At 35.9% G+C, this 21,195-nt stretch overlaps 1 protein-coding gene across 1 annotated transcript in view; it reads right to left on the reverse strand.

Moving 5' to 3' along the window:
• The window catches only part of TTC21B (tetratricopeptide repeat domain 21B), an 84,503-nt gene that overhangs the window by 58,811 nt on the left and 4,497 nt on the right, over nucleotides 1-21,195 (reverse strand). The window contains exons 4-11 of the mRNA XM_043576940.1: nucleotides 17,574-17,740; nucleotides 14,685-14,807; nucleotides 10,496-10,653; nucleotides 6,246-6,330; nucleotides 4,831-4,929; nucleotides 2,049-2,241; nucleotides 865-962; nucleotides 119-319 (exon numbers count right to left, since the gene is read on the reverse strand). Of these exons, the coding sequence (XP_043432875.1) occupies nucleotides 119-319; nucleotides 865-962; nucleotides 2,049-2,241; nucleotides 4,831-4,929; nucleotides 6,246-6,330; nucleotides 10,496-10,653; nucleotides 14,685-14,807; nucleotides 17,574-17,740 (1,124 nt within the window). The remainder of the gene's footprint in view (nucleotides 1-118; nucleotides 320-864; nucleotides 963-2,048; nucleotides 2,242-4,830; nucleotides 4,930-6,245; nucleotides 6,331-10,495; nucleotides 10,654-14,684; nucleotides 14,808-17,573; nucleotides 17,741-21,195) is intronic.

The following is a 21,195-nucleotide window of genomic DNA, read 5'->3' on the forward strand; positions in this document are numbered from 1 at the left end:
ATTGTAAGATGCAGATATAATCTAATATGTGAAAGACGATTTATTAGCACATTCATAAAACACTGTGTAAATGATGTTGTAAATATTTTTATTGAAAAAAAGTCCCAGAATTACTTACCTGCATTGGGCAGAAATTCAGATATTCTGTAATAATTTCTAGTAAGAAATCAGGATTTAAGTTCTCAAAATATTGTATGCCAAGTGGTAAATCTTCTAAATGTGAAAAATGAGTGTCCAGAACATCATTTAACATATTAATAACTTCTTCTTGTCGCTTATTTTTCTTCATAGCAAGAATTGCATGTAAATAAATTAATTCCTACAAATTAAGCAGTTGCCATTAATTATCCCATTCCGTTGTAAAGCCATTTATTTCTACTTAGATTTCAAACACATATGAAGTGCTATTTATGTGCAATATTTATTCAAATTTAAGTATTAGCTTGGACAAACTTTTAGACTCTTTTTAAAAACAAAAATTTTTCTAATGCTTATATATTTTTGAGACAGAGACAGAGCACGAACGGGGGAGGGTCAGAGAGAGGGAGACACAGACTCTGAAGCAGACTCCAAGCTGTCAGCACAGAGCCTGATGCAGAGCTCGAACTCACAGATTGTGAGATCATGACCTGAGTCGAAGTCGGACGCTCAACCGACTGAGCCACCCAGGTGAGCCAAACTTTTAGACTCTTATACAAGATTACTTAAAGTCTAATTCTGCAAGGAGGTAAGTTAGTAAATGCAATCATACATTAAAATTATCATATATTAGTCTTGTAAAGCCATTACTATTACTAAAAAAAATTTCATATTTTATAAACAGTAGCTAGGATCTATACGATCTGATAAAATAAAATACTGTACCGCAGATTTTCCAATAGACTGCTGAATTTCACTAAGGAATTCAAGCTGCTGATCTGCATCCTGTAACTGCCCTTCTATTAATTGACATCGGATAACTCCTAAAGCCAAACAGGACAAAAATAGTCAAAGTCCACATCCATTCAGGTATGTACACTTCAAGCTAACAACACAAGGATTAATAAAATAGGTCCCCCCCCCCATAATATGTTAAAGTATTGATACACTATAATAAAATACAATAAAGTCATAAATACTACATCAGATTTAAAAAAGAAGAAAAAGAGAATAAAAGGAAATAAAATTGCCAGCTTTGTACCTATATAAAATCAGTTACTAAGGACTTCAGAATTTATGGGAACTACCCCCATAAAAGTTTATTATCGCAAGATACTATATAAGAAATGAAAACTTTAGGGGCACCTGGATGGCTCAGTCAGTTGAGCATCCGACTTGAGTCGGTTGGGCATCCGACTTGAGTCGGTTGGGCATCCGACTCGAGTCGGTTGGGCCCTGGGTTGGCCTCTGTGCTGAGCATGGAGCCTGCTTCCGATTCTCTCTCTCTCTCTCTCTCTCCCTCTGCCCCTCTCCCCAGTTCATGCTCTGTCTAAAACCAAGTAAAATTAAAAAGGGGCGCCTGGGTGGCTCAATTGGTTAAGCATGCGACTAGTTTCGGCTCAGGTCATGATCTCAGTTTGTGAGTTCAAGCCCCACGTCTTGGGATTTCTTTCTCTCTTCCCCCCTCCAAAATAAATAAACATAAAAAAATTTTTTAAAAATGAAAACTTTATTTTTAAAGATTTATGTTTTTTTCTATTGTGGATAGTGGAGGACAGTTTGATTTTGGAAAACTACAACATATTTTCTTCTTTTTTTAAAAAAAAAAAATTTTTTTTTAACGTTTATTTATTTTTGCGACAGAGAGAGACAGAGCATGAACGGGGGAGGGGCAGAGAGAGAGGGAGACACAGAATCGGAAGCAGGCTCCAGGCTCTGAGCCATCAGCCCAGAGCCCGACGCGGGGCTCGAACCCACGGACCGCGAGATCGTGACCTGAGCTGAAGTCAGACGCTTAACCGACTGAGACACCCAGGGGCCCCCATATTTTCTTCTTTAATAGCAGGTATTAAAAGGAATTATTATTTATATATATATCTGAGGAACACTTGTAGAAACAGTTGTCATACCAATTAGTGCGGGGACACTAGTTTCATCCAGTTTCATGGCGGTATTGTACCACTTCAATGCTTCTTTCATGTCTCCTTGTAAAATCATTTGGTATCCAAGTTCTGTAGCAAATTCTGATTGCTCAGGGTTTAAAGCAAGAGCTCGTTGTAGTAATGTCTGAATTTTTCTAAGAATGAGTTGACTTCGTCCACACTAAAAAGAAAAAAAAATTTAGAAGTCAAACGCTTCTACTCAGGTGGGAGGATTAGTTTTTTTCTAAACATACAAATTATTTGTACTTCATAGAAATAGAATGAAAAAAAAAAGATTTAATAACCAAAGGAAAATAAAACTTCTCCATTTACTACCTGGACAGTGCAGCAAGAAAGAGTTTACATCTAATCAGAACTTAAAATCCTAATGAACACTGCTTTTAAACAACAGCTTCCTGGAAAGTATACTCTAAAGATGCTACACAAGTGTATTTTTTAGGACTGTTTTCAAACTGTCTTATCATTGTTTTATGAATTAGACGAGGAAATCATTACTTTAAGGTTACAGATATGTATATGTACATATATATGTAGTTTATCAAATCAAAACCTAGGACAAGGATTTGCTTTCCTCCTAAGGAGAAGGTATACCACCAGGGCAAATATTTCATTTTTTTATTATTTTATTTTATAATATCATCTCATTTTATTAAAAATTGTATATATGTGCAGAGAAAGGATAAACACTTTAATGTTAAACATGTTAAGTTTTCTGTGGTGAGATCATTAGTATTTTTACTTTCTTCTTTGTATTTTCTCCTAATTTATTTTTTTAATGGGAAAAAGGTAGTATATAAATATTTTTAAATATAACTTATTGTCAAGTTAGCTAACATATGGTGTATAGAGTGTGCTCTTGGCTTCGGGAGTAGATTCCCAAGCTTCATTGCTCACCTACAACACCCAGAGCTCCTCCCAACAGGTGCCCTCCTCAATGCTCATCACCCATTTTCCCCTCCCCTCTGTTTCCTCCCCTCCCCATTAACCCTCAGTTTGTTCTCTATATTTAAGAGTCTCTTATGGTTTCAGGCAAATATTTTTAAAGATCGTGCATTTGGGCTCAGCTGGGTAACTCAGTTAAGCGTCTGACTCTTGATTTTGGCTCAAGTCAGGATCTCCCAGTTCGTGGAACCGAGCTCCGCACTGGGCTTCACACTGACAGGACAGAACCTGCTTGGGAATCTCTTTCCCTCTCTCTCTGCCCAACCCCTGATCGTGCCCACACACACACTCTCTCTCTCAAAAATAAATAAACTTAAAAAAAAAAGATCATGCATTAGAATCTTTGTTATAAAAGCTTCAAAAATAGTTCAAGAAATGGCTACTCTACTAAAATAAGTACATAATGTTCTAACATAATAACTTAAAAAAAGTTTACTTATTTATGTTAGAGAAAGAGTGAGATCGCAAGCAGGGGATGCGCAGAGAGAGAGAGGGAGAGAGACAATCCCAAGCAGGCTCTGTGCTGCCAGCACAGAGCCAGATGTGGGGCTCCAACTCACAACCCGGAGATCATGACCTAAGCTGAAATCAAGAGCCGGGACACTCAACTGACTGAGCCACCCAGGTGCCCCTACCACAGTAACTTTTAAGAGTAAAATTTAAACTGCTTCAATTTTTTAAGCTTAATTAAAAACTAATCAAAATAAATGATCTGGCAATAAAATAAATAAAAAAAGGTAAATATCTTCCTTAACTCAAACTTTTATAATAGCAGGGATTTTTTTCCCCTCTAAATCTCACACAATCTGACAATCTGTTTTTTAACAAAAGAATCAGTTTCTTCATGGCATTTAACAATTGATATCCTTGATTTTTTCTTTCAGTTTATCTATTATTTCATCTAGTTATGTGTACCTTTTCCTTATTTCTTAAATAAGGAATTAGTTTAATTAACTTTTCAATCCTCCATTCCTTGTATTGATTTTGAGATTCTGCTGTATTTTTCTACTCCATTCCTGATTATCTTCTTCTTATTGGATGTTGTAATAAAAACATTTATTATTAAAAAAAAAAAAGATCCCAACCATTTCCCCCACCAAAATTGTCTCTTACCTATGTTAAAACTTTTTTTCAAATACAACTGACCCTTGAATAACATGGGGGTAGGGTGCTGGCCTCCACCCTTCACTGCACAGTTCAAAAGCTGCATATAATTTTTGATTCCCCAAATATTTAACTATTAAAATATCCTACTACTGACCACACCTAATTGATAACAATCTATTAACACATATTCTGTACATTATATGTATTATATACTGTATTCTTATAATAAAGTAAGCTAAAGAAAATTTTATTTAAAAAATCACAATAATAAGGAAACTACATTTACAGTACAGTACTGTATTGACTGAAAAGATCTGCTTTAGGTGGACTCATGCAGTTCAAACCCATGTCAGTCAAGGGTCAACTGTAGTTTTAAAAAACAAAACAAAGAATAACTCTAATCATAAATCTTACGCTCTGATTAAAATACATGATTTCCCATTTCCTTTGGAATTTACCACTTTCCTATCCTTAAAGGCTCAACAAAGCCTTCCATGAAGCCTTAATGATGTCTTCTTTTGGTTGGTGAGAAATTATGTTATCTCCTCCAAACGGATTTTCTTAGGAATGTTATCACATATTTATATATGTAGGGTATTTTCACTCTAGACCATATGCCTTTTGGTGCCTCAACCTTCGTGAGTTATTTTATATTCCCAGCTACAGATATAGAACTCTGGCACATTGTAGGCACTCTTACAGTTCTGCTGAAGGCTACTGTGATCTTATAAAAAAGTTGAGCATTTTGTGGTTCCGTGGCATCCAATGCATTTTCTAAGTTTTCCAGCTTGGTGGCAGCCTAAAACAAAAGTATCCAGTATAATTTAAAAAAAAACAAAGAAAAAAAGAATACATGACATATACATGAATAAATATTATGATTTAAAAAATGTTTGCTTTTGCAAATTCCCTCTTGACTCTAGTGAAATCATCTATGTTGCAAAATGTATTGAAAGTTCTTTTTTTTAATTAAAAAAATTTCTTTAATGTTTATTTGTTCTTGAGAGAGAGCATGAGCAGGGGAGGGGCAGAATGAGAGAGAGGGACACACAGTCCAAAGCGGGCTCCAGGCTCTGAGCTGTCAGCACAGAACCTGATCCGGGGCTCGAACTCACCAACTGTGAGATCATGAGTGAGCCAAAGTCAGATGCTTAACTGACTGAGCCACGCAGGTGCCCCCAAAATTCTTTTAAAAGGCTCAAGAATTATGAATAAAGAATTGAGTTTCAAAATGTGTTTTTAAAATATCTGTTATTGAATGGAATTCTTTGGGTAGGTAAAGATACCCATAATATTCAATTAACTATATATGCCAAGCTCCCTCTCCAATAATTTATTCATGACACACATGAGATATGAATAATAATGTAAGTATAAACATTACTATTGTATGAGATCGGACTTCAAATTACTTATATAGTCTGGTTTATATTTAAAATATTCTCTAGATTAGAAAAATCACTAAGACACTTATGGTAAGTAACTTCAATGCCAGGAAAATTTACTGAAGAGGCACCCCTACTAAAATTCTTATGGTATTTACTGAAAAATTTATTAGTTGCTATCATATTAACCGATTTAACCAGACTAAACACAATTCAAATCTATTACCTGTTATAATACTATTTGCTTCAAACTGGATTTTGGCATTCCATAATTCAGTATATAATCAATGTGCTCATTACTAGAGAAACATGTACCTTATTATAAGGTCCAATGGGATTTCATCCTAAGCCCATTTAAATAATGCAAACACAGTTAAATTGTAAAAATACTACAAATCATATTTTGTATATATATTCTTCCATACCTAGCACCACCAGTTACATGAATCATGTACATAATACTGTATTGGGGTTTTATGTGGAAAACCACATATACTATAATTAATGATTTAAGGAATTTTTAAGGTAGTTTTAACTATATAATATTTTTGCTTTACTAGTTGATTTAAGAAGCTCATCTCTTTGTTAAGGTGTATTTTTAGGAATCAAGTAAAAAGTACCATGTAATACATTCTAAAAGAGCTCTTGAAGGCTCTTATATATGTGCATATGTGTGTGTGTAACTATAGATTTTTAATACAGGAAACTTAAATAGTACAATACAACTTACCTTCTCTATGTCCCCCTCCCTACACAAATAGTAAAGAGCCAGGATTCTTAGAGCTTCCACATTTTGATTATCTTGAAGCATTAACCTGCAGAAAAACATTTCACTTAATGTTGAAATAAACTTAATGTGCTTTCTTTTATTTGAAGGTTGAAAAAGTCATTTTGCTGGTCTGACTACTCCATTATCTAAGTAAGAATTTTAGGTAGTAAAATAAAATCTCCTTTATGAAAATTATCAACCTCATTATTTAAGCTAAAAAAAAAATCTCTGACACTATCTCTGATAGTGCGTCTTTATGCACTGCTGAAGTGAGTACTGATTCTTAGTCTTTAATATGTTTTAAAAAGATATGAATAGATTGTACCAGTCTCATTAAATTCTTCGGCAATCCTAAATAAAGTATTACTTAATCATGCATAACAGTATATTAAAAGAATAATTCACCTTGACCAGCAAGATTTATTACAAGAATTTCAGGAATGAGAAGACTGGTTAAATATTTAAAAGTCTCTTAATGTAATTCACAACATTAAAACAGATTCTTATGTGACAAAAAAAAAATTGAAAATATCATGGCAAAATATCTGATTAGTAATAGGAACAACTCCCCTTACCCTAAAAAAGATACAAACTGAGTAAAAAATATGCAAAAGCTATATAAATTCCTATGAACTCTGCTCAAGGACATTTAAAAAAGAAATGAACAAATGGGGTAATACACCAGGTTTCTTATTATGGATGATGTGGTACAATGAATTATTAGCTTCAATTTTCCACCTTCCAAGAATATATACCTTCTGCCACGAAACTGAGTTCTTCCTATAAATGCTGACATGTACTTTGTTGCTCCTTGGCTGTGGACTTGGGACATCTTCCTAATGTTGGCCAATGGAATGTGAACAGGACTGGCAGTGTGCCACACCAAAGTTTCAGAGGTACTGGATACTTCTGCCTGTCCCTTTGCATCTCTGCTATAACCATGGAGACGAGCTCACCTCTGGGTAGCTGCTGCTCTCTAGCTTGAGCCCAAAGAAGAACACCCGTAGAGCTGACCAGAGACCAAACTGCAATAAAGTGCCACACCACCCAGATGGACCTAAAATCTGAAGCAGAACACCAGGCGGGGCTGGTGGAGGCCAGCAGATCCCAGATGATCCCTACCAAAGTGAGGAATGAGTGCTTACTATCGTTAAGCCCTGAGATTTGTAGCTGTTTGCTATGCCCCAATAGTTGCCACATGATAACACCCATTTTTGGTTAAAAAGTCCCCCCCCCCAAATAATCTATAGATTCAATGCATTTCAAACCAAAATCTTAGAAGGTTTCTTTTTTTTTTTTAACTTGGTAAGTTAATTCTGACAGTCGATTAAAAAAGAGCCAAGAAAACTATCAAAAAAGAAATGTGATGGAGAACATGCCCCCAAAATATAAAAATGTATTTGAAATACAGGGAATAATGGGGAAAAAAATGACCAGTCATTTTACAGGGGAAAAAATAGGCTTAGCAATATGAAGGTGCTCAATTTCAACATAATCAAAGAAATGAAAATAAAAATACGGTTTTATTCTACCAGATACTACCACTTTTATTCTACCAGATCGTTAAAAACAAAACCACCACACTGATAATAGCCAGAGCTGACAAGGATGGGGGAGGGGCATTCTGGAGAGTACTCATGGGAGTATAAATTAGTACAATTTCTTAGAAGAACAATTTGGTAGTGTCTTTGCAAATTTCAAACATGCAAACCCGAGATAGAGACTGCCATCTGTGTCCTCAAATCATTCTTTCCTCATTTGCTTGGGCACATAGCTAGCTGACATGTTCCTGCTACCTTTGCAATTAGATGTGGCCCACGGGAGACAGCCCACTTCTAGGCCTGGGCTTTAAAGGAAAGTGGAATGATTCCGTCACACTCTTACCCTTTCTACCAGCTGGATACCAACGTCATGAGATTTTAGGACATCGCAGAGTTGCAATATGGAAAGAACCTAGGTCCCTGAATGACAGTGTGGAGGAAGGCTGACTGATCAAAAGTTACACCCACTCAAAACAATTACATATGGCAGAAAAAATATTCTATTATGTGTTTAGATCTATTTTATAGGAGCTCGGCCTACCCTAACAAATATGATTCCCTTTAATTCAGTAATGCCTCATTTAAGAAATGATCCTCCAGAAATATACCTATATGTGTAAAAAGGGGTGTGTGTGTGTGTACCCCTAAATGGCTATCAACGGGGAAAGATCAACTACTTATATGTTTACTTTATGGATGTGTACTTTGTTAAAAAATAATTACGTATATCTGGCTGAATGGATATAAAAGAATATCCACAAAATACCAAGTAAATAAAAATCAAGCTTAAAAACTATATAGTCTATTTTTTCTTTTACAAACATCCCCAAATATATATGTGTATATATATACATATATATATTTAATATACTATATCGATACTCCACCACCTCCCACTCATACAGAGTGCCTAGAAAAGAAATCTAGAAAAATATAAACATCAAAGAGTTACTAATGCCCAAATTGTGGCCTCCAAATATCACTTCCCACTAAAAGGGATTATATTGCACTCCACAACAGCTAATTCCTGTTTAGGGCAAAAAATACACAAAATGACCCTAGTGCATCTTGCTATATACCAAATAGCAAGGAAATTACTGAAGACTACTAGGATCCCGTCAAAAGGACCTAAGAACTAACTTGAAGAGGCTACTAACAGCCAATAGTGAGACAATATGAGCAATTATAACAACCAAAACGGTTAGAAGCACACAAGTTTAATCCATGTTATATAAACAAACCCAAACTGCTAATCAATCACAATTCGGGGATGCTAGGGAACTTTCTAATTTTTTTGGTTTTTTGAAACCCAGAAATAAAAGATTCAAGCACTTATCCAACTTTTCTTATATGAACTATACCACTGGATAACCGACCAGTTGATGCGAAATTTTTTTTTAATAGTACTCCAGCTAAGAAATGCAGAATGATATAACCATATTGTAATCCTAAAGCACCCAGATACTGAGCACAGATTTCTGATATTACCACAAAAAGACAGCAGGGGATTATGTCCCTTCGATAAAAGAACACATCACCACTTATGAAGTAACTGCAAAAAGAAAAAAAAGATTGAACATGTATCTAACCAAGCCTCTATATCCAGTACCAATTTACAGGAAATTCAGAGGATAAGCAACAGTACATGGCATGCAATCAATAAAATTCTTATGGAAAACCTACTGGATACAAGACTGGTTTCTTTATCGTAAATATCAAGAAAAAGATGTGGGAGAAGTGGGAGGCCAGTGGAGAGAGAAAGTAGGAAAACGAGGAAGGAGACGAGGGAGAGAGGGGATCCTCCATTTTATACTTCAGAAGAAAAATCCAAATCCTCAAGATGACCAACAAGACCATTTATATCCTGGCTCCCCTGCTCCCTCCTACCCTTCTGCTCTGACTTCACTGTCTAGTCATCTTACCCCCACTTCATACTCCTTAAAAACATGACACACACCCTTGCCTCAGGTCTTCACACTTGCTTTTCCGACCTTCTGCAGTCTTCTCCCAGATATGTGCATGGCTTGCTCCCTGTGTTCAAATGTCACCTATTCAGTGATGCCTTCCCTGACCATCCCATAAAATGGAATCCCTCCTCCCACTCCCTATTTCACTTTCCAGCTTTATCTTTTTTCCATAGCACTTAAAACTTTCTAACATACTACATAATCTTTTACTTGTTCTGCTTATTATATGGTTCCTCTCATTTGAATATAAGCTTCACTAGGGCAGGGATATTTGCATAAAAGATTATCTGTCTTAGAACAACTATTCAGATATTTATATAAATCAAAACATTCAGTTGCTAAAAACAGTGCAATGTTAAGTTCTCTTTCGATTCTATATTGCTTGAAAAAAAATCAAATTAAAAAAATCTTATAATAGGGGTGCCTGGGTGGCTCAGTTGGTTAAGACTCTGACTCTTGATTCTGGCTCAGGTTATGATCTCGCAGTTCATGGGATCGAGCCCCATGTCAAGCTCTGTCTTGACAGTGTGGATCCTCTCTTCCTCTCTCTCTGCCCCTCCCCTGCTCATGCTCTCTGTTTCTCAAAGTAAGTAAATAAACTTAAATAAAAATAAAAAATCTTATGATAAAAGAATACAGATTTTTTTTCCCCTGAAATTATAACCAGATCCAAAGGTACTTGTATTATCTTTTTTTACTTAACCTCTGTGCTGTTTCAACAGTCTGGTCCCAATCCTGTAAGGCGAGCTGTAGTTTCATTTTCTTTACAAAAGCAGGAAGGAAACTCGGAAAGTTCACTATTATCTGGTTCACAGTGTCCAGAGCACCTGAATAATTCTGGCGCATCTCAAGGCATTGTGCCTAATAGGAGGAAAAAAGTGACATCAAAACTCCAATCATATATACCGAGGTTCTCATAACAGTTACCCTTGAGAGGTAGGATACTAACGTTTAACATTTTCTATGTTTTTGTTTTCTGACTTTCTGTAAGGAATAGTTATCACTTTTATAATGAGAAATATAAAATAAGTTTTTAACAAAACGAAAATTTTAAAACATCACAAAACAATAAAAATATTGTATGTAAGTGGCTGTGTTATAAAATCTACTTTTAAATAACTAGAACAGAAAAATTATCTTTTAGAATAAAGTATTTCCAAGATATTTGCAAATAGCATCTAAAATGAAGACATTTCAGAGGCACCTGGGTGGCTCAGTCCATTGGGTGTCTGACTTTGGTTCAGGCCATGATCTCATGGTTTGTGGATTTGAGCCCTGTGACTGGCTCTGTGCTGATGGCTCAGAGCCTGGAGCCTGCTTCAGATTCTGTGTCTCCCTCTCTCTGCCCCTCCCCTGCTCACGCTCTCTCTGTCTCTCAAAAATGAATAAATGTTAAAAAAATTAAAAGTAAAATAAAATAAAATGAAGAGATTTTGTATCTTTAAAAAAAAAAAAAACTACTTTCAGGCTGGGACACCCGGCTGGCTCAGTCCATAGAACATGCAACTCTTGATCTCAGGGTTTAAGTTCAAGTCCCACGTTAGGTGGAGAATACTTAAAAATAAAATCTTTAAAAAAAATAAAATAGGGCCCCTGGGTGGCTTACTGGTTAAGCATCTGACTTGGTATCAGCTCAGGCCATATCATGGTTGTGAGATTGAGCCCCGCATCAGGCTCTGTGCTGACAGCACAGAAGCTGCTTGGGATTCTCTCTCCCTCTCTGTCTCTGCCTTTCCCTCGCTTGCATGCACTCTCTCAAAATAAATAAATAAGCTTAAAAACAAAAAGAAATAAAAAATAAGTAACTTTAAAGAAGGTAAGACTTTAAGAAATAAGCAAAATAAAGTTCAAACAACTCCCTCTACCTTAATATTTTCACTTCTAGGATGTATCTTAATGAAATAATTGAATAAGACCATAGGAAAAAAAAAGATTATATTTATGGCAGATTTATATTAGATATAGTAGAAAAAAAAATAACCCAAAATGTCCATTCAGGATCAAACTATAGCATACCTATTTAATCAAATTTTAGGTGGCCATTAAAAGTCATTATATAGATTTATAGATCTATGCTTAATGACATAAAGAGATGTCATTTATAATATAATAGTTTAACTGGTTATCTTCAATGGTGATATCTATTCTTAATTCTGATATTACTGCATTCTATACAGTATCCATGTATTACTTTCATAGTCAGAAAAAATAAAGCTATAGAGTTAGCACTTTAAGAACAGACATTAGGCATATTTATCATATATCAGATTTTTAAAAATTTGCTTCTGGATCTCCTTTAGGAATAAATTTAGTCCTGGAATATCTCAGTTCAAAATGAGTGTCCAGTCTCAATACATGTATAGTAGAATTACAATATAATCCTGAAATAGGTTTGAGATTATATTCTCATCTATAGTCCCATATAACTCCCATATAATTAAAGCCTGAGAACCACCCGACCCTGCTACTATGCCAAAATAAATTATTAAAATTTCTAAATAGTTGACAATAATGCATAAAGATTAATGCTGAGAATGTTTTCAAATTATATATACCCTTGGAATCTGCCTAAATAGCTGATAATATAAAAAAAAGAAAATCATACTAAAGGACCATATCTATTACTTCCTTAGACCATCACCTCCCATATGATGCCACATAACACATTAAACGAAACTAAATTTGCTGTGTACTTGGTTCCTATCATTCCTAGTTGGAATTAGGCTAATGTAAACATCCTCTATTGAATTAACTGAAAAATAAATACATAACTGGAATGGGTTGTATCAGAAAAAGAATTTAAACAAATCTTAAGTATTGGAGGCAAAAGGTAAATCTCTCCTAAGCTGCTTATACTGACACCTGAAATAGCCCTAGACCTTAGTAGATTATCAACTAGCTTTTTTTTTTTTCTTTTGAGAGAGAGTGAGAGAGAGCATGAGTGCAAGCAGGGGAGGGGCAGAGGAAGAGAATCTTGAGCAGGCTCCGTGCCCAGCACAGAGCACAACCAGGGGCTCCATCTCAGGACGGTGAGATCATGACCTGAACTGAAATCAAGAGTTGGATGCTTAACCAACTGAGCCACCCAGGTGCTCCTCAATCAGCTTTTCTTTAAGAAGAGGGTGGAGTTGAAATGATCAAGAAAAACTTTTTATTTTTTATTTATTTATTTTTTTTTTTAAATTTTTTTTCAACTTTTATTTATTTTTGGGACAGAGAGAGACAGAGCATGAGCAGGGGAGGGACAGAGAGAGAGGGAGACACAGAATCGGAAACAGGCTCCAGGCTCTGAGCCATCAGCCCAGAGCCTGATGCGGGGCTCGAACTCCCAGACCGTGAGATCGTGACCTGGCCGAAGTCGGACGCTTAACCGACTGCGCCACCCAGGCGCCCCAAGAAAAACTTTTTAAAAGCTTGATAAATGCTCAATTCGTCTAGCAGTGCCATCAGGTAAAACTTGAGTGCAGTCAGAGTGAATACTATTTGTACCAGAGGCGAATATCCAAACAAGTTCACTAGCCACAGAAACTGGCAAAAGCCATGAGGGGATATTAACAAGAGTCAAGACACTAATAATCCTCTCTTCTTTTTTACACCTGCAAATTACTGCTTATCTAACAGGCTGTTTTCCTAACAAATAAATTTAATTTTCTTTTGCTGAATCAAAAACTTTAAATATTTTAAGACATTCAGAAGCATCAACGGAACTGATGAAAGGACCCAAATTATACATTTCTACCCACCAATGATTTCTAATGACTCATCCTTCACAATGTAAGTCAGGTCATGTTGTTTCTCTTATCGTTGGCTGCCCATCCATCTGGTTCAAAGTAAAAGCCAAAGGCTTTACACAATCAGCCATGGCTCTCCTCATCTCTCCCTCACCACCCCCCCCCCCCCATTCCTCATACTCACCTTCTTTTCCTCAAGCCTCCACTTCTACCCTCTGCTTAGCTCATTCCACTTTCGTCTCCTGGCCTCCCAGCAATGCCCTGAACATGCCTTAAGGTAGTTCAACTTGTTATCTCCTCTATTTGTAAATGCTTTCCCCCAGGTGCCCACAGAGCAGTAACTCTCACTTCCTATAGGTCTTTGCTCAAATGTCACTATCTCTGACCACATGATTTAAAACTATAGGTTCATGGGGCGCCTGGGTGGCGCAGTCGGTTAAGCGTCCGACTTCAGCCAGGTCACGATCTCGCGGTCCGTGAGTTCGAGCCCCGCGTCGGGCTCTGGGCTGATGGCTCGGAGCCTGGAGCCTGTTTCCGATTCTGTGTCTCCCTCTCTCTCTGCCCCTCCCCCGTTCATGCTCTGTCTCTCTCTGTCCCAAAAAAAAATAAATAAACGTTGAAAAAAATATATATAAAAAAAAAACTATAGGTTCATACTCCCAGCTCTCCTTCTCTCCCTTTATCTGATTTACTTATTTTTCCATTGCACTTATTACCTTCCAATATACTATGTAATTTAATTACTTATTTTATTGTCTGTCTCCAACAATAGAGTATAAGCTCCATAAAAGCAAGAGGTTTTATTTTGCTCAGGGTCTCCCTGGTATCTACAGTGATGCCTTGCACATGTTAGACAAACCATAAATGTTTGGTAAATAAGCAATATAGGAACCACCGGAACCACCACCACCACCACTACCACCACCACAAAACAAATTAAAACCAATCGGGATTCAGGAATTTGGTAAGGAAATACCTTTCTCTAGTTTGTAGTTCACTGTCCTATACAAATAAAATGCAAGTTCCTCTTACAGTTGAGAGCTGATAAAAGTAACCTAACAATTACTATCTTTTTTGAACTACTCAGTTTTGTTGGGTTTCAAATATATATATTATGAATAAATTTTAAAATATGATTTATTTACCCTAACTTCAACTCACCTTACCCAGCAGAGCAAAAATATCATTTCCATCTTGTAATCCCTCTTCAAAATATCTTAGTGCTTTTTTAGTATAAGGTTCTTTTCCTCTTGTGATATCAAGCCATGCTCTCAAAACCTGTCCCTGTAGAATGAAAAATTCTAATCATACTCCCATTTTATTGGAAACAAAAGAAATAAATGTTGATGAAAGAGGTAAAAACTAATGTCCTTTTCTGTAATTAGTAACAACAATCACTCTGTCAAAAAATGTTATGAACAATAAAACAGTGTTCAATAAAACTGGTTCAAACCTTTTCCAGCCTAGAGTTTTGGGAACTGTTATGTATTTTAGCTCTTAAGATTATGATGTGTCCAATATTGAGAAACTTGTCAAATATTCCATTAATACTAAATAACCAGTAGTCTCATCTGGGACTTTGCTAGTAAATTATTATTGAAAGTTGTTAAACATGTAATTCAATACATAAACAAGAATGTGTTACTTCTTTTTTTGGGCAAACAGACCAAGTGAACTGAGATGGAAAAACAGAAGTGTCTTGCTTTATATACAGTAAAAGTTAAGATAACCTATCTTAACTTTTAAAGTTAAGATAACTATCTTAATCCTTGTGACTAGTCCAGTGCATTCAAACGTTTATTTATTTTTTTGGGACAGAGAGAGACAGAACATGAACGGGGGAGGGGCAGAGAGAGAGGGAGACACAGAATCGGAAACAGGCTCCAGGCTCTGAGCCATCAGCCCAGAGCCCGACGCGGGGCTTGAACTCCCGGACCGCGAGATCGTAACCTGGCTGAAGTTGGACGCTTAACTGACTGCGCCACCCAGGCGCCCCTAGTCCAGTGCATTTCAAATGAAAGGATAAATGGCCTCAGAAATTAAAGACTGAAGAAGTCACAGATGCTTACTTTCAGAAATGTTAGGGAGCCAATGGATTATAAGGTTTATAGAATGAGAAAGAAGATGTCTACAGGTTACTTTTGTTTTTAATGTCAAATAAAAAGTTGTGAAATCTGTTTTTCTATCAAAAAATTTCTAGGGGCACCTTGCAGGCTCAGTTGAAAAGCATGCAACTCTTGATCTTGGGGTTGTGAGTTCGAGCCCCACATTGGGTGTAGAGATTACTTAAAAATAAAGTCTTAAACATTTTTTTTCTAGGTTAATTCATAAACTTATAAATCTTTAAGATTAGGGGCGCCTGGGTGGCGCAGTCGGTTAAGCGTCCGACTTCAGCCAGGTCACGATCTCGCGGTCCGTGAGTTCGAGCCCCGCGTCGGGCTCTGGGCTGATGGCTCAGAGCCTGGAGCCTGTTTCCGATTCTGTGTCTCCCTCTCTCTCTGCCCCTCCCCCGTTCATGCTCTGTCTCTCTCTGTCCAAAAATAAATAAACGTTGAAAAAAAAAATTAAAAAAAAAAATTATATTTACCTCCCCATATTTCACCTGAAAAGACAGAAATGAATACTAAATGCTATTTCTACTCACTAGATCAATGTCTGTATTTGAATCGTTTCAACTATTATTTCTGTGTGGATGATTCTCAACCTTTATTTCTAGTCCAATACCTCTTTCCAAACTTTTCTTTTCCTAAGAGCTCATCTACTATCTCCATCTCACTGTTCCACCAGAGGTGGAAACATAGTATGTCTGGAACCAAATACATTACCCTCTCCAAGACTACCTTCTCGTCCCAACATATTCTCTGTTTATGTTAACTGGGATCTGAACTCTGCAGACTTAAGACCTCAGAGAGACATCCTTGATATCTGACACCTCAAAATCTTGCCCCTAATAATTTTAGAGTCATTGCTAATTTTTTCAAGCCCTGTTGTTAAAAAATTTGCATCTAATTTAGCCCGTATATCTCAAGAATGATATAAACTATAAAGCTTTCGTATGCATTACAGTGGTCATATATGTACAATATTTTAGTGTAGGCCCTTAAAAACCTTCTGCTGGAAAGTATGTACTACCATTTGGGGCAGCACTCTAGTTTCTCCTTAGGCCAGTTCATCCTATAAACCATACTTAAAACAGTCTTCAGAATTTGTACTCTAATAATACCACTGCCACAATTAAAAGTCTCAATGACCTCTCCATGCCCACTAACTTTCATAGAAATACTTGTAGCTAGCTGTCAAGGCCCTTCAATTTGTCCCAACCCATCTCTCTAAGCTTTTCTTCCACCCTCTTTTTCTACAGTGTTCCCGTCAAAAGCGAGCTTCTTACTGTACACAGAACCAACACATCTCTCTGTTTTTCTCATTTCCATTTATTATGCCCCACATTGGGAGTATCTGTTTCCCTTTTCCATCATCTTTGCATGTGGAAGCTGTATCCATGTTTCAGGTTTTACCTCAAATGCTACTTCCTTCAAGAAATTCCTCCTCATTCTCCTAACATTTATAGATGTGATCTCTCCTTAAGTACCAAAATAGTGCCTAGCACAAAGTGAGCAAGAACTGTTAATTACTCTTTTCCTGAATACTTCAATCACACGTCTCTCACACCATTTATAAACGTTCTAACAGTATTAGCTGCATAGGTGCTCTATGACACTACTAGATTGACCCATCCATGTAAGTAAAGTTTATGTATTCCTGATCTTTGTATTATTAACAGTGCAAACAATGGTATCTTGTACCTAGAACAGTTCAATAAGGAGAGTGAGAGAGAAAGATAGAGATAAGGAAGGAAGGTAGGGAAAGAACCAGGGAGGGATTTTTTCAAGAGTTAATTAACAGCATAAAAATAGACAATTTTAGACAACCACAATTTTACAAAATAATGTTAAAATAAAGCTGTTATTTATAAATTGAGAATAGAACAAATACTACTTAATATGTAAGCTTCCTTTATTGTATCTATTTCAAAATAAGAAGACCAGCTACCTCTTTACTGCCATTTGACATTTTGATCATTCTGTCAATATATTCTCTCGCCTTATCATGACGACCAATGTGCCATAAAAATAAGCCTGCGTGGTACAGAGCTTTTGGCCCAGCTCCTTTACGCTGCTCTTTTACTCTAGCATCTGATTCCAGAATAGCTTCTTTATCTAGGAGGGGAAAAAAGACATTAAATAAAAATTAAATTCTAGATCAAGTGTTCATAATAGGTCAGATGATTAACAGAGCATAGAATATAGTTCTCTCTAGAACACCACTGTCTAACAGAAATAAAATATTAAGTCACGTATGTAATTTAAAATTTCCTAGTAGCCACATCAAAAAAGTAAAAAGAAACAAGTAAAATTGATTTTACTAACATATTTTATTTAACTTAATTTATCCAAATTATCATTCCAACACACAATTGACATGAAAATTATTGAGATACTTTTTTTCTTATTAAATTTTAAAAATCTGATATGTATTTTTTACAAGGTACATCTCAGTTATAATGCTAAATTCTCTTCAAAATTATGTGATTTGTACTTAGCTTCCTTAAAGTTTATAGATGAAAACAACAGATTCGTGTATTCATTATTCCAAACATTACTTTTCTGATAACTGAATCAAGTATCAGTTTTAAATTTAAAATTAATTAGAATTAAAGTTAATTTAAAACTTGGGTTCTCAAACTAGACACATTCCAGCACTCAAACATCCACATGTGGTTAATGACCACTGTAATGCATACTACAGTTCTATAGTTTATGTCATTCTCAAGATACAAAGGCAAAATATACAAATTTTTTAGCAACAGGACTTGAAAAAATTAGCAATGATTCTGAAATTATTAGGGGCAAATCCAGGACGAGTACTCAAATTACCCAACTCCCTAATCCAATTCTAAAATATGTAAACATTCCTGGCTGCTCTCATTGGTCAATGAAAGGTAGTATAATTACCATTATTTACATGGTTTAATACTGACTGCATAGCAGCTCCCTTAAAAAGATGGCCCACCTCTCATAACTCTAACCTTTAAATCTATTACACGTGTGCTTAGGACACAACTATCAATTCGATCCAAATCCTGAATTGAATCTGAATGTGGATCAACTATGCAATAAGGAAGAAGAAATGTCAAAGCTGAAGGCTGTGATTCTGACTACCTTTCTGGAAATGGCTACTCAGAAAAGGTATTACGACTCTTTCTTTTATCTCTAATGATACCAATGTAAACTTAAATGCAGAACCACCAAGGTACGACTTTGAGTTCATGAAATGAAATTGTTTCCAGAAGGCTATACAGATTGCCTGGCAAGAAGACCCTCCAACGCACCCACTTGAACACCTATATGGTTTTCATTAAGTAGCCAGGATATAGAGACAGAACTCTGTAGAAACAGAACTCATCAGGGCAGGGGCATGATTTGTACTTTCCTGCCAGGTATCTATCAAGTCTCAAGTGGGCCACCTGTTAGCTGTGACACCATCTGCACAAAGCTGGCTCTTACCAGATATCAGCTCGAGTTCTTAATGGACCTTTTATTACATCTGTATTCAGGAAGAATGGACATGAATAATCTAAGCCCTTCCTAGGCAATACTAATGGACATCTGGGCCCCTCCTGAGTTTAAGCCCACTCAAAATCATCTATGGTACAAAGTAAAGTCTGTACTCAGGTGTTTCTAAACAATATTTCTGCCTCCATCCTTTTAGTGTCCTGGAAATCACATTTCCCAGCAGAACCAACACTCTTGGGAATAACCAATTAAATGAAAACTTGATTCTAAGAGGAAAATAGTTTGTACGAATCTCTCTTTTTTTTTAGATTTACTGATTACATCTCTCTATGCAAGTTCTGTGTTCCACCTAAATACACTCCTGCTGGAGCACAGAGAAAGGAGATCCATACAAGAGCCTAATCCTGAACCACTTCCACATATTTGCCCATTGATTTATCCTGTACGACACATATGTTTTATATTCAAATCCTACTTGTGCTTCTAAAACTAGATTAAGGCCCCATTTTACACAAAGCGTTTGCTTTGTTCTACTGTGGATTAATAGTACATACCATTTTCAGTTAATTATGAACTCATTTGTTTTATTTCTCATAATTTTATTTAATAGTAACATTAGAATTTAACCTTTATGGGTTTTACATTTTCTTTTCTTATCTAGACTACAAACTTGATGTCATGGGTCACTTCTTACAATTCTTTTGTATTCTCTGTGTTTGGCATAGACTCTTGCAGAAGGTAAGCATCTAGTCATTAGATTTGTTTACTTGTTAAACACATTAATGTTTTAAGTAATTTTTTGTTGATCTGTGCAAGTACATGTAGGGTAAAGGAGATATGTGATACTTTTGCTTCAGAAAAAAATTTTCTAATATTAAAAAAAGACATTCTATGACATCTGGTTATAGTCTAATTATTTGAAACATGATGTACATTTGTAACGCTATTAGCTGTTACTGGATATGTATGAAAGAATACAATACTATTTCTTCTTTATTACCTATAATTATGATATTGTGCTTCAGCCATTAAGATCACTGTTCGTTGACAGTTCGCACAATTTTAATTATTGGCTTATGCATAAGGTTCTTTCTATAATCTAGTTATATTTCCCAACCTACTACTGGATAAAAATTTACTGAATATCTTCTAAGAGCTAGCACCCCTCCCTGCCCTGCAGGGATGTATATGGGCCTTTGAGAAGCTTAAGATACAGTGGAAGGGAGAAACTGCATGTAGCTACAGATTTGCACATAAGCTATAAAGTTGGCTGCAAAATGGGGCACCTGGGTGGCTCAGTTGGTTAAGCATCCAACTTCAGCTCAGGTCATGATCTCACGGTTCGTGGGTTCAAGCCCCGCATTGGGCTCTGTGCTGACAGCTCAGAGCCTGGAGCCTGTTTCAGATTCTGTGTCTCCCTCTCTCTCTGCCCCTCCCCTGTTCACACTCTGTCTCTGTCTCAAAAATAAATAAACATTAAAAAAAAATTTTTAATTTTGCTAATCTGATATGATACATGTAAAATGGTGTCTTTTTGCAATTTTAATTTCCCTACTTACTAACAGAGTTGAACATCTCTTCATATTTGTATCAGCCTTTTCTCTGTGTATTATCTGTTCATATTCTATAACTTTATTACATTGGCTCTTTATTTTTGTAAGAGTTCTTTTTATATTCAATACTATTTTCTTGTCAGTTAATGAATTGCAAATATTTTTTCTAGTATGTAGCTCATCTTTTCACTTTCACCCGCACTCTGTCTCCCTCTGTCTCAAAAATAAACATTCAAAAAAAAAAATTAAAGTTGGCTGCAATTTATGTCTAAACCCATTTTGGGCTGTCCTTTGTTTAATAATTGCTAATATACAACTTTATATTATTTCAAATGATCCCTATATATTAATGAAACTTTTGCTCTAAGATATAAGGAATATGAAAGTGATAAAAGACACGTATTTCTTGTGCTTGATAAATCAGTAACCTTGTCAGGAAGATAAAACAAATATATAAAATGGTAACTATAGAAAATTATAATATAGATTATCAGACTAAATGTTATGGTAATTGAGAAAAATCAAAATGAATTGAGTAGAAAATAT

This window comes from Prionailurus bengalensis, chromosome C1 (assembly GCF_016509475.1).
Source record: "Prionailurus bengalensis isolate Pbe53 chromosome C1, Fcat_Pben_1.1_paternal_pri, whole genome shotgun sequence".
Taxonomy (NCBI): Eukaryota; Metazoa; Chordata; class Mammalia; order Carnivora; family Felidae; genus Prionailurus; species Prionailurus bengalensis.